Source organism: Lycorma delicatula, chromosome 7 (genome assembly GCF_047948215.1).
Source record: "Lycorma delicatula isolate Av1 chromosome 7, ASM4794821v1, whole genome shotgun sequence".
In the NCBI taxonomy this organism is placed as follows: Eukaryota; Metazoa; Arthropoda; class Insecta; order Hemiptera; family Fulgoridae; genus Lycorma; species Lycorma delicatula.
In genome coordinates this window covers 15320552-15339176 of record NC_134461.1, presented here as the reverse complement: position 1 = coordinate 15339176, position 18625 = coordinate 15320552, and the positions used below count along the sequence as shown (strand labels likewise).

At 31.2% G+C, this 18625-nt stretch overlaps 1 protein-coding gene across 1 annotated transcript in view; it reads right to left on the bottom strand.

Moving 5' to 3' along the window:
* Positions 1-18625, bottom strand: part of car (vacuolar protein sorting-associated protein 33A) — a 49606-nt gene that overhangs the window by 6846 nt on the left and 24135 nt on the right. The window contains exons 5-11 of the mRNA XM_075371020.1: positions 14925-15222; positions 10805-10922; positions 10473-10633; positions 8312-8466; positions 6026-6178; positions 2332-2572; positions 1325-1447 (exon numbers count right to left, since the gene is read on the bottom strand). Coding sequence (XP_075227135.1) covers positions 1325-1447; positions 2332-2572; positions 6026-6178; positions 8312-8466; positions 10473-10633; positions 10805-10922; positions 14925-15222 — 1249 coding nt within the window. The remainder of the gene's footprint in view (positions 1-1324; positions 1448-2331; positions 2573-6025; positions 6179-8311; positions 8467-10472; positions 10634-10804; positions 10923-14924; positions 15223-18625) is intronic.

Genomic DNA, 18625 nt, shown 5'->3' with positions numbered 1-18625 from the left:
GCCTAGATATCTAAATTCTACAACTATTTCTACATTTCCTATTCAAGTTTGTGTTATTTCATTGAGTTTTTAAAGTTTATCATTATTTTTGTATTCTTCACTACACTTATTATATATTTTTTTATTTTTAGTCCTGTTTCACCAGCCATCTTATCTAAAATGATTATTTGTGCTCTTTACTATTCTTTCTTAAAATTTCAAAATCTGAGAGACAAGGTTATCTGTAAAAGTTAAACAATTGATATTTTTTTTAATTCCATTTTTCCATCCCAAGATTATTGGTATGATATTGATATTCTGATTTCTAGTTTTATTTTCCATACTGTTTTTCTAATTATTTTTTCCAAGACTTAATCAAAGAGTATTGATAAAATTCAATCCCCTGAAGAGTCTAATTTTGATTTAAAAAAGTTTTGATACTACACCCATAAACTGAGCTTTTGAAAATGTATCTATGACTGTTTGTTTGTTTTATTAAATTTTTCAGTTTTGTATGCATTCCAATTCTTCCAACACATTTATTTTTGGAGTTTTTCTGTCAGTAGAACCAAATGCTTTCTTAAAAGCAATAAATATACTACTATATGTTTTGCTGCCCTGCAGTTTAGTGCTTTAACAGTTTTGCTGTGCTACAGTTTAGAGTTATGTTTTATGGACTTTAAATTGGAGATTTGTTCTGAACAGGGCCTTCTTATTCTAAATCGACCCTGATACTTACAAAACTGTTTATCCAAGGTATCTTCAAGTTTGTTCAATAGTATTTAAAAAAATATTTTATAAGCTACTGGCAGTAGTGATTCTCTAATAACCTGTAATTATCTATTAATATCCTGCTAATGACCCTTTTTGTGCAAAGGATGTATTAACACAGTTTTCCATTCTGTAGTATCCTCTCTTGTTTCCTAGACTTTCTTCTTATATTGTATAATTTCATTTTTATTAACAAATTTGCTTTTATAAAATTTTGTATCCAAAATATCTATTAAAAGTAACAGGAAAACTCAACCAAACAATACTAAAATTACATATATGTAGAAAAAAATTTGTTTACAGATTCAGTCTAGATGTAGCAAAATTATGCTCAACGGGGTCTAGATGTTGATACTTCACTACAATTTTTAACCAACTTTATCTTTCAATACTTTTTATAGCTACATAAGCTAAACAGTTTTCTTTGTTATTTTCCTACATGAAAAATAGATGTAAATAAGAATACTTAATGATAATGAACATTCCAGATTAAATCAATATTAACAAAACTTAATAATTTACAATAAAATCTAAGAAATTAAAATAGAAACAATAGCAATTATAAACTACTCACAATCTTCCTGTTGCGAAAGAAATCTTAAAGCAGATATTTCAGCAAAAGTACAACCACCCAAAAAGAAAACTAAGATAGTTTTAGCCGTATCACTTTGTGAAGATACACTGCCTAAAGATCCTCCTGAAGACAAAAGAAATATATTCAAACTAAGTTATTAATTATATGATTAATTTTTGTTTAATATAATAAAAAGTTTCCTTTAAACAATACTATGATCATTAAAAAATTAAACATGATAAAGTGGGAAAAGTGTACTGACAAATGAATATTCATAAAACTTGACAGCTTTCATCATTAGAAATTCTTTCAAGTAAAGAGAGAAGTTGAAAAAATATTCCTAACTTTCTTTTAAGCCCATGAATACAAATAACATAAAATTAACAAATCAAACTTTATTTTCTTTGAGTCATTCATTATATCAGACCAACCAGAAAGTTTAGCCCATCTTACTTATTGGCCAGTGGGCCAACTACAATTAATTTGTTTGTAAGAACTAACAGATTTCTTATTATCAGCACATCTATTTTAAAAACAAAAAAATTTGATAACCACTGGCCAATTTAATCATGCACAATTTTTTTTCACCACAAATGTACTGAAAAACAAGCATACTTTATAATACAGGCAAACGTAACTCTTAGTAATTTTCAAGTAATATGGGTACATAAATGTTTACCTTAAGAACATAAAGAGGAATAAGAATATTGCTACAATGTACGTGATTTTTAAAATGAATCATTAATTTTTTAGTATATAATATAAACATATATACATATATATATGCGGTAGCTGCCACATTAACTTGTTCTCAACTTTTCCAAACTTTCTTGACCTAGTGAAGTACTACAATTATTTTATAATTTTGGCATTGTAAAAGAGTTTCTAAAGCAGGTTATTAAAAAAGGGAACAGTGTGAATGCATTTCATTCTATAACGCAATACTGAAAAAGATTATTCTAGTATATCCTTTTATAAGTATGGTTACTTATAATTTATTATCTTACGCCGAGCTTGCTGTCCAAGAGGTAACTGTTGATTTTCTTCAATAGTTGGACCTGGTATAACAGATAAAACATCAGCAAGTCCACGCCATCCACCAGGCTTACCAAGATGCTGAGCTAGCCTGACACTTAATGGTGCATAAACACTATGTACATAGCTTATATCACGTGGTGCTATTTCACTACCATCTTCAACAGTTAACTGTAGAAATTTCCTTAAAAGTGTATAATTTCTGGTTCCTTGCTGAAAAAAATAAAAATAAAAAATCATTAAACAAGTCGATGAAAATACTTTTATAAAGCTGTTCATATAACAAAGAAGTTACACATTTAATGTGTGCATGAGTGAGTGAGTGAGTGAGTGAGTGAGTGTGTGTGTGTGTGTGTGTGTGTGTGTGTGTGTGTGTGTGTGTGTGTGTGTGTGTGTGTGTGTGTGTGTGTGTGTGTGTGTGTTTGAGAAAGAGTAAGAGGCAATGTCAGTACACTCTACATACCTACATTCTTTACTAATGCCTGAAGACTTGTTGATCCCTAAAGGAGCTTCAATTTTCATAACGATATATTCATGCAAATCTACATTTTAACAAAATAAGTTCATGTGAAAATAAATTTTATTTTCAATTACCATTTTTATAATTCCTCCTCACGATGTTTATCTTGAGATACTAGTTTAAAAGATAAATCTTTTAGTCAATACATATCCTTTACAATAAAACAAAATATGAATTTGCAACAGATATTCTCAGACATATTTTTAGTTTGTTACTTGTTACTACGTTTCAGCTTTGTTGTGTAGAGTCCACGAACTAGAGAAGTTTTTAAAAATGTTTTTATTTCTCATCAAATGGGATTTAGCAAAATGGTTCAAACATTGCTTATCTTAAGTTGCTTAATTGCAATTTTTTAAAATTGTATTCTTCATATATTTAACCTATATAATAAGATGACAGTTACTCAACTGTACCTTAAGTCAACCCACTCGGTTCACATTTGGAAGTAATTCGGAGTAGTTATGAGTGTGCAATAGTATTAACTGAAACAATTTAGTACATTAATTAAGAGAAAAATAATCAGTCATTACTCAAGAATATTATAAGGTATATTATATGTTTTAGTATATAACAACATATTATTGAAAATTATACAAAAAACTGTCATCAATAACTGTTAAATATTTTGTTTTAACACATTAAAAAAAATTACAGAATTCAGTAATCTGTGGCAGTACAAATAATATCAAGAAGCACATACAGGCCCCAGTTAACTGACTGTTTAGTTATATTTTACACTTCTAAGAAACAAAACATTATTTTTGAATTTTAACTTCTTTCACTAATTAACAGAAAAAACCCAAATGTACCAAATTTTTGTTCAACTTTTCTTTACTGCTGCAATAATACAAGAATGTAAGTATTTGAGCCATTTAACTAAGTTCCTCAGGAATGGAAATAAAATGTATTTAAAAAACCATCTTAACTCCTAAATCCTTATACAAGACTGAAACTTTGCTAACATACTAAAAAAAAAAAATACTCATGTATATTAGTTCCCAAAGAAAATTTTGTTTATTTAGATGTCATGAGCTACATATTCCCAAGTCAACCTGCATGAAAAATGTTCCAAAAATCATGTACTTTTTTCTTTATTAACAGCTGGAAAGTGGCCTATCACTTTTACTTAGGATGCTTGTTGTACATTAATTAACGAAGAACAATGAGCCATGAATATCATTTCTGTTATTTCTAACTGATATGGTAAATAGCTTCAAAAACTGGTTTCACCTTCTAGCTTTTACATTAACAGTAGATTCTCAGGTTCTCTTTAAAAATATCCCAAGGTTTCTTCAAACTGACTGATGTAAATGACACATTACATAGGATTTTATGAGAAACAATCTTGATACTGCAGAAAAACTACATCCAAATCCAAATAAAATAACAAATACTTTTATTTGAATATGATTACCCATTTCAATAAAGTTCTCTGACCATTAACTGAATATAATGGCACACTCCAGCAGTGGTTGGCCTGACAAGACAAATTGATTTTGCATGAAACGTTTTGATGGTTTAAAAAACATATGACTACGTATTTCATAGTTGGTGGCAACATCCATTTTCCTATTCATTTTATAACGTAATAACTCACATATAATCAAAGGTACTACAATATGACAACTTACAGACAACAACGCAGTATGTTCATTACTAACTTGGCCATGAACGACACAGGTTCGCCAACCTTAAGGAGAAAAATTTCCCAGTGGTCTTTACTTTAGAGATATCCCTCGTAATATGACTATAACCACAGAAATCCAGTACATTAGGTATTCCTTTTTTCCAAATATTTTATACTAAAAGAATATCTACCAATAAACTTACATTTAAAACAATTTCTCTGGACTCTCTTCCATCACTAAACAACCACACTGTAATTAATATACAATTGCACAAGTTGATTTTGCAAAGTGATTTTCATTTAAAGTAATAAATAAAAAAACTCCTTTTTTTAAGATTCAGTACTGAATGTAATTTTTAAGTGTTCATTCTAATGATTGTCTTTCTGGTATGAATTACAAAAGATCTATGCTTGCTAAGTTTTACTACCCTTCTTTCATTTTCCTGTTTAGCCTCCGGTAACTACCGTTTAGACAATTCTTCAGAGGATGATATGTATGAGTGTAAATGAAGTGTAGTCTTGTACATTCTCAGTTCGACCATTCCTGAGATGTGTGGTTAATTGAAACCCAACTGCCAAAGAACACCGGTATCCACGATCTAGTATTCAAATCCGTGTAAAAATAACTGACTTTACTAGGATTTGAACGCTGGAACTCTCGACTTCCAAATCAGCTGATTTGGGAAGACGCGTTTACCACTAGACCAACCCGGTGGGTAAGTTTTACTACCTTGCAATTAATTATTGGAATCCCCTTCCTAAAAATAGCAAGGGATTATTTTTTACTGAGGAACAACCATTAACAAATAATCATTTCTTCAACTGCCCATACAGTTTTGTTCTTGGTTTTTGTCCAGTTAAAATACAGAGATCAAATAAAATGAACCCCAAGTCTTTCTAAGGTTAATATTGACTTGGTTTTCAAGGTGGATAATACGTCAAGCAAATCCTTGTAAGAATGTTAATTTATCTTTAGCAACAACTTCCTAAGTTTTTTGCCACTAAACAACTATATCATACAGAAACTGTCATTTAACCACTGCCTTATACAAACTTAGATTTATCACCTTAGACATACAGAATTAGTTATATTTACTATTATTGAATAAAAATTACTGTAAAAGTTGTTTGACCTGTCAATTTCCAATGAAATGTTAATCTGTAATGAAGTAGTTAATGACGATAAGAAAAAATAAAATGCAGCAAAATCAAAACAATAACATGTAATCAAGTTTGCAGATAAGTTTAACAAATTTTTAAACAGATAAAATGAATATTAAATACATATTCATTTATAAAAAATTATTAAATAATTGAATAAATGTGTATAATTAAAATAATAAAGGAAAGTGTACTACACTTCCAACTAAAAAAATTACTACTAAGTTAACTAAAAATCAGTATGAATACTTTAATTTACAAGAACCTTCTCCAATAATCCATAAACCATTTGTATCCATAATCATTACAAGAGAATAAAACAAAAACAATCATAGTGAAATAAATAGTAAAATTTTACCTGCAATTTAAGAAGTCCAGCTTTTTCAAGATTATTTAATGTTAATATATGCTGAAAACCATATGTCTGGACAATTTCTCTTTTATAATATTCAATTATTTTTGGTTTTAATCCACTATTCGTAACAGATTGTAAGCAAATCAATCTTAAAACCTGTAATAAATAATAATAATAATGATGATGATTATAAGAAGAAAATTAATAAATTGACATTTTATACCTTACAAATCTCATATGAATCATATAACTATAAAATCCAATTACGAAAACTGTTCAGAAAGTTCTCAGCCTGACAAAAAACACATAACTTCTTTCAGAGATTATTTTCATTCTTTAATGTAGTCACCTTGGAAATTGATACATTTAGACTAATGACTTTTCAACTTTTTAATAACTTCAGTATATGATTTGTCAGACTCTATAATATAAATTGTTGTCTTAGCTTTGACCTCAGCGTTTAAAGTGAATCTTCATCCAGCGTTATATCCTCTTGCATTTAGAAATTTAATTACTGATCGAACTTCACAACTTCAAGTGCTGCCTCAGTAGAATAAAATAATGCTTTGCATGACTCGTATAAAAATGTTGTACAATCTTATAAACTAAATTTTTATTATCTTTTACAGTTAGAAAGTTACTTAATCCAGGAATCTTAATTGAAATTCACGGGTAGTTGTGTCCCAGCTTCTTGAGGTGACAGAAACATTAACCGATTGTAATTACTGCACTCATTTTAAACAATGTTTCACAAAGACAAACAACAATGAACTGATGGCAACGTGATGGTTGCACATCCAAAGACCACTTAAAGCTACTGCACATGCATTAACCAAACCGTGCTGCCAATCTTTCTTTATAACTCATTGCTCCTTACTTTTGAACCACACCTCATATAACAAATGAAATAATGAAATGTGTAAATAGTATGTACATGGCTAAATCAAATATAAACAGGATTTTATTTTTAAAAATATGTATTTATTGAAAAATAAAAGGCAAATATAATTTATTTTGCTATAACGTTTCCTGCTTTAGAAATACATTTTACCTAGCTAGAAGGAAGGTTTTTATCACAGCATTGTAGAATGAAGCTAGTTGGGTCAGAAGCCAATTGCACATGAATCCCTCCATGCTCTTGTCATCTTCAAATTGTTGCCCTCCTGAGCTTCTTTAAACGACCCAAACAAATGAAAATCACAGGGTGATAGGTCTGCGCTGTAAGGAGGATGATCAAGTTAGTCCAGTGCATTTCTTCTAGTTTTGAGACTGTTAGAGCTGCAGTATGGGACCTGGTATTGTTGTGAAAGAGGATGGCCTCTCGAATCGATTGGTCTCGTTTTTTGTCACCTCACCTCATTCAACAGTTTGCAGTAGTAAGCAGTACTGAGCATTTTGCATGGGCAAAATGCCTCACCGGTCAAAAAAAAAGGTTGAAAGAACCTTGCCAGCTGACAGTCGAGTCTTAGCTTTCACTAGGGCTGTCTCCCCTTTCCTCCACCACTCTATACTGGTTTGTTTCAACTGGGGAGCTTAGTGATGGACCCACATTTCGTCGCAGGTGACGATCTGACTCAAAAATGCTTCCTTCTTTCACAAACCTTACTGTAACCCTCTGACAGATCTCCAAACATCTCAACTTCTGATCTGCAATCAAAAGGTGAAGGACCCATCTAGCACACACTTTACAATACTATAGGTCATTTGTAATAATCATTTGACAGCTCCCATAACCTATTCCAACCTGTTCTGCAATTTTGGATACTCTTACCCACTGATCGTCTTCAAGAATGTCTCGAACTGTGTGAATGTTTTTATCTGTAATCGGTCTGAGGACGGCGATCGGGTTCCTGATTTTTCACTCGTTCTCATCCTTCCTTGAACTCTTTAAGCCAAGCAAACACATGAGTCTTTGACAATGCTTGGTCCCCAAACTGTGCAGTCAATCTCCGGAAAATTTCCATCGCTCGAACTCCTTCATGAGCAAGAAATTTTATAATTATGCATTGCGCAGTGGAGAGATACACCTGTTGCTATAATGGACTTGTTGACATAATGAGCGTTACTAACAAATTGGTTGGGAGTGTGGAATGGTTGGCTCTTACCATTCCTAATGACCCCACCCATGCGTTCTAGAATTCGGGCCTAGTCCTACCAATCGTAGATGCTCAGGAACAAAAATCTCATTTATAATTGATTTACCCTCGTATAATGATGTATAGTTATGGTGAAAAAGATAAATCAAGATTCATAAAATGGATGATGAAAAAAATATATATGCACATGTACCTTAATTAAAGGATCTTGATGTGCGATACAATCTTCAATATAAGGATGAATTTTATCAGTATCAATTCCAAGCATTAAATCTTGTTCAGTTTGAAGGGAAGACATGAACTTTTCTGAATCGGTAACTTCTTTTATCAATTCAGCAATTGTTGTATCTGAAAGCATTTGGAAAAACCAACAGTACAATTACTTGAACTATAATCAAAAGTACATTATTTATTTATTTATCACTTATTAACCGATACAGGTAGAAATAAAACTATATCACTATGTTTGTTTTATCAATATTACATGAAAACTTTTATAAATAATTTCATAATCTGCAGTGTACCACAAATCTATCAGGGTACTTGTTTTAAAAACTAATGGCCTAAAGTGGATAAATATCTTTATTAATGTGGCAAAGTTATGGCAATGATCATCATCTCTGAGAACAAATAACATGCATCAAATATAATACAAATTCATTAGAAATATGCATATGGATAAATTTTACAATACTGCAAATTACAAATTATCAAATATCATTACATTCATTACCAACAATGAAGTCAATGCAATGTTTCAAGAATCACCTCAAAATAATGCTTTGCTTGATTCATATGAGAATCTGGTATAAACTTACATATTAAATTAAATTATTATTACAGATTACAGTGAGAAAGTTGCATAATCCAGAAATTTTAACTGAAATCTCAGTTGTATCCTAGCTTCTTGAGGTGACCAACACATTAAATAATATGAGACAGTGTAAAACCCCAGTTTGCCATGCTATGAAATAAAGACATTAAGAACCTAACAACAAATGCTGGTTAGGAGGCAAAACCAAATCTTGACAAAATTTTGATTGATATAGCATTTCATGTTCCAAAGAAAATCAGGCCTGACAATATGCTACTCTGAAATACACTCATTAGTTGCTTAAAGCAGTAGTTTCCAAACTTTTCCGAGTCGCAGTGCCCTTTCCGAGTTGCAGTGCCTTTTTTGAATTAAAATTTTTCCATGGCGCCCTACCCTAAATAAAAGTATGACTACCCGTAAGTAAGAGATAAAAATAAATAAAACTCATGTATCTTCATTATTTTTTTTACTTTATTAACATTAAATTAATAATTATAAATGTCTTGGTTCAATTAATTATGAAGCTTTTACACTATTTTGCGGTGCTCCTGTGAAGAGGCTGTGGCTGCATGGGATGTCACGGCGCACAGTTTGGGAATCACTGGCTTAATGTTTTAGCTATAATTTTTCTTTCTTTATAACAAATCAGTATATCTCCATATATTACCTAGTACTTTACCTATACTTAGTTATCTTATGCAATCAATTTTCTTACTGATCCATATTTTTACTTTGTATATTTCATTTTTACTCAGAAAATGGTCAATTTAGTAAGAGTATAAAAAGTAGAGGATAAACCTAAGGAAAAACACATATTAGAGTACAAAAGCAATAATTAAGATTTACAAAATAAATTGAAACCAAAAGATGCACAGAACAGAAAATAATGAATACTTATTAATCATTCTGATCCCGTAGGGGAAGACACCCCCATGTGATGATTACGGTCACTAAGCCATCCCCTCCATACCTAGCCCTTATGGAGTTTACCAGAGGTCATTTTCAATACCTTGGTTATGACATCTTCCAGTCTTAACCTCAGCCAGGATGCCACCAATGTGAATGCCACAAGTAACATTCACATCAGTGTACTACTAACTAAGAACTCTAACAAAACACATCTCAAGTCTTAAACAAGACTAAAAAACTAACAGGGGAAAGAACTGAAACTACCTATCCGGAATAGGTTAATTGAGTTTGACACACAACGGACAAAAGATAACAGTAAATAACATAACATTAATGAAACAATAACATAAAATAAATCAAAACAGTAAGATAACTACATAAAAATAACAATAACTTAACAATCAACAAACCAACACAACAAAAACAAACAAAAAAAAACAGGAAAAACCCAGGCGGATCTCTAAATCCCTTCAGCAAATCTCTCTTTTGCCAAGTAAATGATTGGCACATTTTAAATATGAAACAAATATGGAATCATGAACTACTAAATAAAATATTAAATATTAAAAAGAAAAAAAAGTAACTAAAGATTAACTACTTATACAAAAGATTAAATAAAACTCATACTAACGGGTTGCAAGTGACTTTTTTGTAGCAAGCATATAAGGAAGTCTAGCAACAAACTGTTTCATTTCTTGCACAGTTTTATCTCCATGTCTTTCTTCAAATTCAGATGAAATAGTTTTAGCTTTACGACTTAATGCAGGACCAACTCCATTGAAATTTTTATCTCTATAAAAAAAAAAAAATAAAAATATTTAGTTACATTATAATTTAGCATTAACCGTAGCAATCTATTTAAGTAAATGCTAGTTCAGGAAATCAACCAGATCTAGGGAGGATTCGGCTAGTTTGGATTTAAGGCACAAAACAATTTTATAAATAAAAAAAAATATATTTTACCTGATTTCAGCAAAAAGTTCATCAGAAGAATTAAGAATAACTCTTTTCTTATTAGAAACTATTTCATTAGGTTCATCATCTGAATGGCTAAATTTTTCAGCTGGTAAATGAACAGTGGCTGAAAAAAAAACAATCATGAAAATAAACAATAAATAAATAAAAATGTATTTCCCAAATATAACATACAAGAATTTCTTTTAGAGTGTATCTGATGTTTAATGTGTTTTATACATTTTTCTTTTATGACCTTGTATGTGCAATTGTACATATTTATTTATTTACGTCATTGATCATTAAAACATCAATGATGTTTTCAATCAATGATGATGATGGTCAGCATCACTGATAACAAAAACTATATACTGGAATATCTGAATGAAACCTTCACTGCTCTTTAAAATGACTGGAGCAGATTTTTTTTAGTGAGATGTGCGGACATCGACTGCTGTAATCATTTAGCCTAAATGGAAATTTATAGCATATAAAAATGCCATGCCTGACTGGGATTCAAACCCAGGACCTCTGTGTGGAAGGCTGAGATGCTACCACTCACACCTTCGAAGCTGGCAGTCTTAGTTACATGACAGTACACTTTATTTCATCTATATATATAAAAATGTTAAGTTCGTTTGTGTACGCTTCAAAAACTCAAAATGTTCTGCACCGATTGAACTCAAATTTTAGCACGATATATAACCCCGCATCAAAGATTGTTTTCATCTATTTTTAATAAATCTATCTATCTATTTTTAATTTGTACATTTTTAATTTGGAAATGTAAACAAAGGAAAACCAATCAGATCAATACAAGATGGCCGCTGTCAAACACAACGACCAATCACAAAGAGCCCGTATGACCGTTGCCAATGTAAACAAAATCACAAGTGATTAAGTAACAAATTTCTTTGAATTATATTTAACAGCTAAAACATCTGTATTTTATTAAAAAAAAAAAAAACACCAAAACAAAAAGAAAAGCCACCAAGAAGGATGACTTACAGTAAATAAATTAAAACACCTAACTTTCTTATAACCCAGATAGAATTAAGACTATGCAAACAAAAAAAGTCAAAATAACCAAATACACAGAAAATAATATCCCTACATAATGACCAAAAAATCCTTTTTTAGGTTAAATATTCACTTTTGTCTGAATTTACAGAAGACATTTGTAACGAAGCATTGATAAATATTGAAGACAAGTGCTTAGCTAATGCAAATAAAGTTCTTAGTCAATTGGGAATGCCAGCACCCACCCGAGCTACGATTGTTTCATTTGATGTGGATTTACGCAGTGAACAGAGTTACAACATTGGTGATCTTCAGTCATATGTCCAATCAAACATTCCTAAATTAACGCGTGAACTGAAAGGCATTTATGATCGCATAATGCAAATGATAAATGACGGAGTTGGGGGGACCTTCTTCTTGGATGCGCCAGGAGGAACTGGGAAAAAATTCCTCATTAGATTGATTCTAGCAATGGTTCGATCAAAAAATGACATAGACATTAGCCAGACGAAGCTCTTGCTTCGTCTGGAATAGCTGCGACATTGTTACCAGGTGGAAGGACTGCGCATTCAGCTCTGAAGTTGCCATTAAACATGCAAATCATCGAGACTCCCATGTGCAATATTTCCAAAGCATCCTGTATGGGAAAAGTATTACAAAAATGTAAACTCATTGTTTGGAATGAATGCACGATGGTACATAAAAAATCGCTTAACGCACTTGATCGATCGTTACGAGATTTGTGTGGCAACGTTCAACCATTCGGGAATGCTTTGATATTACTCGCAGGAGATTTTAGGCAAACATTGCCTGTAATTTCTCAATCGACACCACCAGACGAAATAAATGGTTGCCTGAAATATTCAACACTGTGGCGACACGTACGTACATTGCAGTTGACTACGAATATGCGTGTCCAGTTGCAGAATGAGCCATCAGCTGAGGTATTCTCACGACAGTTACTGGACATTGGAAACGGGCAGCTGCCACTCGATGAGACATATAGACGAATATCATTTCCTAATAATTTTTGTAATTTAGTAACATTGAAAAAAGAACTGATCAAAAAAGTATTTTCTGATATTCAAATGAATCATAGAAATTACGATTGGCTTAGTGAACGAGCTATCCTTGCCGCAAAGATTAAAGATGTCTATCAACTTAATAATGTTATTCAATCCAGCATTCAAAGTGAGGAAATTACATATAAGTCAATAGACACCGTTGTGGAAGCAGATGAAGTAGTTAATTAGCCAACGGAATTTTTAAACTCACTTGATCTGCCAGGGATGCCACCACACATATTAAAATTGAAAATAGGTGTGCCAATTATCCTGTTCCAGAATATTAATCACCCAAAACTCTGCAATGGCACACGACTTGCAGTTAAGAAATTGATGAATGACGTAGTGGAAGCAACGATTTTAACGGGGCCTTTCAAAGGTGAAGATGTCCTCATTCCTCGAATACCCATGATCCCGACCGATACACCATTTCAATTTAAAAGATTGCAATTCCCAATTCGATTGGCATTTGCAATCACAATCAATAAAGCTCAAGGTCAATCTTTAGAATTGTGTGGTTTAGATTTAGATGCGGATTGCTTCTCACATGGACAACTGTATGTGCGTGTTCCCGAGTCGGCAAACCAGATAGCCTTTATATCTACGCAGACAGTGGAAAAATAAAAAAATATTGTATATCCACAAGTATTGCAAAAGTAAACTTCTATGAAACGTATGCTTTGTTTTGTTTCTCATTTCTGATCCATGCAACCACAATGTGCCACAGCGAAGCGTGGTAGGTACAGCTAGTTATTCATAAAAGAGTACAATAGTTTTATGTATATTTTAAGTTAAATACACTCCTGATGAAGAAGGTTTCCTCAAAAGTGTTCCTGTGTAAAGTAATAAAAAGTTACTTTATTGTTCTGTTTTGGTAGTTAATGTTATTATTTATTATTGTAATCTGATTATAAACAAAAATTCAAAATTATTTTATTTAATATTAGTTTTAATTAACATATTTTAATATCATTTTAATGGTAAAATCCCTTTCACAATTACTATAGATTGATCAAGAATTTTATGGGTTGTTACCAAGAATTTTATTACTTAATGTAATGACAGTATATTTCCTTCAGGAGATTCTGAGATTTTTCATTTGACATTAATTTATTCGTAAGGATTAAGGAGATCAACCTCGTGCTCTTAAAATATGCCCTAACGCTACTATTTTGGTTGCACAAACACTTCAATCTCTGATAAGTTTACATTCATTACCATAAATACATTACACATATAATTATTATATTATTCAAAGGTATCATTAAGTAAAGGCTATAACACAGGTAAAATATGGTTCTAAATTGCAGTAATCAGAATAAAAATATTAATTAACAGAAGGAAAAAGTATGCTGTAATGAACAGCTTACAAAAACAAATATAAGGACCACTATATGTAAATGATAGGCAAAATACTTTAATAATTCTTCATTAATTCATCTTTCAACAAAAAAACTACTTTAGAATTTTGATGTATGAAAACTAGCAAGCCCAAGGTTACATATAACCGAAACTAAAACCTGATGATGATATTTTAATATTTTATTATAAAATAATATACTTAACATGACTTACTTTCTAAATAAATAGAAGAAGCGTCTATGAAAATCTAATTAAAATTATGAGGCAGTTTTTTACTCAGTGGTGTAGCAAATGCCATTCGTTTCAACGATCAACATCTTACAACAGTTATAAAACCAAATTACTGTGCAGTCAAATGATATATTTGATCTGCATTCCATTCGGTTTGAAAATTATTCAATTTTGTGCAGCAGTAAATCTCATGTTATTAATCAAAAATTATTCATAGAGTACAAAAGAAACGGAAGAAATTTTTATTTAATATTATTCATACACCACAAATATTTTACAAACACTTCTTTATAAACTTATAGCTTTCATTATTAAATACTAAATCATTCAATATACGTATAACAAAGTTAAATAGAATTAAATATTAACAACACATAAACCGAATGAATTAATATAAGTACAAGAAAATATTTCATCAACTTAATATAATTACGATATAAAAATTTTCTTACTATTATTTATTTCAAATATTTCATCAATTAATCCTTCATATGTAAGCTGTGTAGCCAGAGGAGAAAGTAAATCAACAGCTCTATCAATAAGCAGCAAATGATCAATTTGTGAAACGGAATTATTTAATGGTGCTCGAGGTCTAGGTTCAGCAGATAATTTACGCATAAGATCCCACACAATCTGAGCAGTTGTTCCTTTCCCAGATACTCTAGGTATAATGCCATACAAATCTTGAAGGAGCATGATAGCTTGCGCCACTTGATATAAACAAGTTGGGTCATTTTCAAGATAATATTCCTTAAAAAAAATTAATAAATACAGTACATCACTTAAGTTTTTATTTTTAAAATGTTTAACATAGTAAATACTTTAAAATCATTTACAGTGGAATGCATTACATAGTGGTATTCTTTTTCAAGTAGTATAATTCCTGGACGCTTAAGTACAGAAGATTAGTGACCACAGTTAAGTAACATACTATGTGTAGATTAATGAGGGCATTGTTAAATATCCTTTAAAATTGAAGTAGTTTTAACCACTTAAAAAATCTACATTCTTAAAATGAGTCATAATTTTTTTTCAACTACCAAACACAATTTATGTGCAAATAAATAGAGCTTTGTTAAATACCTTTTACTGTCTCAATAATTGCCTGAAAGACTAGTTTTCTACTAAGAATATGGAAAAATTAGCTTTATCTGCAAGGTAAGCAGAACATACCACATGCAGATATATGAACTTTGTTGTTACCTCTTTAGATTCCTTTCAAGGTAATTGTAACCACTTAAATAAAAATTCATTATATGTTTTATAAATTTCTGTTGGATGATGTAAGAAGTTGTATGTTGTTCTTTGGTGTTGGATGTTGTACTGTGTGAAAAAAAAAATTATATAAAGGACAATACACAATTTTTTCTAAATGTGATCTTTTTTTCAATGAAAAAGTAATGTAGATAGATTCATAGGAGGAAGCTGAAAATTAAATGGGTCATAGAAATTCAAAATAGTCTTAAAAGACAATAAAAGAGGATAATTATGGCAAAGTCAAATAGAGACAAACTGGATCAGTTAGTTGTGTATAAGACATCCAGATTTAGTTAATTTGATAATGAGGGACACATGACAATGATGTGTCAAAAAGGTGATGATGTGCTGGGACAAAAAAGGTTTTTAATGTTGACCGAAAATTATGTCTTTTTAGTGATGACAGTTTTTGCTATTAAAGGAAAATTTTGTTGTATGATGTCTTTTCCACTATGATGATTTGATTCCACTCAATTAAAAATCAATGGATGAGTGTACCAAAATAGAAATTTAACGGTGCTGAATGAGAAGCTGCAGGATGGTTTACAGTAGTTGAATACCAATAATGACAATGCAGCTACTAGAAATCAGATTATAATAAATCTTAATTTAAAAAAAAAAAAACAATGCTGCACATAAAAGCATATAATTTCATTTTACTCTTTCCCTTCATTTGTTTTTATCGTAAACAATAGTATAAAAGTTTTTTAGTGTACAAATTGATAAAGACTATCAACTTGAACTTCATTTTTAAATTGCTTATGCATATGTACAGGTTTGCACAGTTGTACAGATTGGGATTCTTATCACAGAGAGATATATCTTGTTGTCTGATATGTACACCTTCTATGCTAGCTTGACTATGTACATAAAACAGCCATAATTTCATCCAGTCACATTAAAACATTCACTGTATTTTATTTATTTTCAACATATAAACTTTTATTCAATTTTTATTTAAATTCATCCACATCTAAATTTGAATGACATGCTTTCTAATGTTATTTAAATAATACAGAGGAAACCAAAATAATGTACTCACTGTTTGCTACTCCACATCTTGTGACAAATTTCACTTGACGTGACAATTTTTGGCATGAGAGAGGGTTATGGTATGTGTTCAAAATAACCACCAGAAGCTTCTATACAACACCCATGATGCCGAACTATGGCTGTTAGTGTATCTGGTTTAATGGCAGCAAGCACATGACTCTACGATTTTTTCACGTAGTTTGTTTTGCTGGTTTAGAAGCAAGATATAGAAGTCAAATCAGGAGACCAAGGTGGAAACTCAAGTAGCACCTCTTCAACCCACCCACTGTTCGGGTAGAGTTTTGTTGAGGTACAAACTGACATCTCAATGGTAGTGAGGCAGGGCCTTGTTGCATGTCAAAAAGTTCATCACCATACACGTTTTGGATGGCAGGCAAAATCTTTTTCCAAATCATATCAAGATACGTCTCACCAGTTAAGAAGGGACCAATCAAACCACACGGTGATAGACCAAACCATACAGCAACCCCCAGTAGATTCATGCCCTGTCCACATGAGCGTGAGGATTTTCAGGAGCCCAGTAAACACAACTGTGACGGTTCACATTACCATTAAGTTTGAACTACGCCTCGTCAGTTCACACAAACGTCCCTGCAAATTCCTCATCCTGCACCAACCGTGTGCTGAAACCATTAACAGTACTCCATCCTTTGATCTGGGTTGTCCTCATTCATCGCATGTAGCAATCTTGGAATGTAAACTTTCCACTCTATATTCTTCATAATGCATCTTATACTTGCATTCTTCAGGCTCACCCCGCTTTTGCACGCTCTCTAGTTCACTGATTTTTGGGGTGATCAGGTGAAATGTTGCAACAACACAGCAGTGGACGCCGGACTTGTAGCTCTTCGTGGTCAGCCTGATCTTTTCTTGTTCCAAACTCTCTCTGCCACTGCCATAGTACCTTGTGAATGTTCTCGTACTTCCAGTACCACTTCATTAGAGCTTTGCGTTCAACAAATGATAAGTGAACCTCAGCCATTGTTGCTACTCAACTGTCTTCTGCTGCACTGGCTCGTTACACCACAAACACATGCATGGTTGTCAGCTCCACCTACCATGACAAATTTAATACCTTACACTACACTTCACATTAGATTAGCGAGAGTAAGTCTTCTTGTTTAGATATTATTTAATTACAAGTAGCGAGTATATTCTTTTGGACTCCTCTGTATACTTCATATAACTGACAATCAGTCTATTACAATATATAATTTTTCATAACATAATCTTTTCAAAATATTTTATTTCATTAGGAATATAAATTCATTAATAACATTAAAATAACCTAATGGTATAAATTTGTTATCGATTCTTAAATGACAATACATAACATAAATTTATTTTTGAACAATAATAAAATAAACATACTTTAAAACTCTGTAAAATGTTTCCAGGTCATTAGGTTAACATTAAATGTGTCTGACTGTTATTATTATATTAATGATAAATGGATCTTGAAAAGATAAAATTTACTTATTGAAAAATATACAATAATAAATGCCAACCAATCAATTATTTCAAAATATATATATATATATATTTGTTAAATTACCTGTTTAAAACTCTTCAGTTCGTCTATTATTTTCACACAAAGGTATGTATTCTATTATAAATTAATGTGATTTTACGCAGTTGATTTTTGTTATTGATTTTTGACATTCCTATGTCTTAATAGTCTGATAATATTAAATTTAAATTATCTAATATTAAGCATAAAATTCATTGAAAATTATATTGTACGGTACAGTATCGATCCTACTGTACAATTATCATAAACAGCATACCATTACCAACTTTCTCATGGTGAAGTGTAAGCTCAAATATCCAGTAACGATTTCTA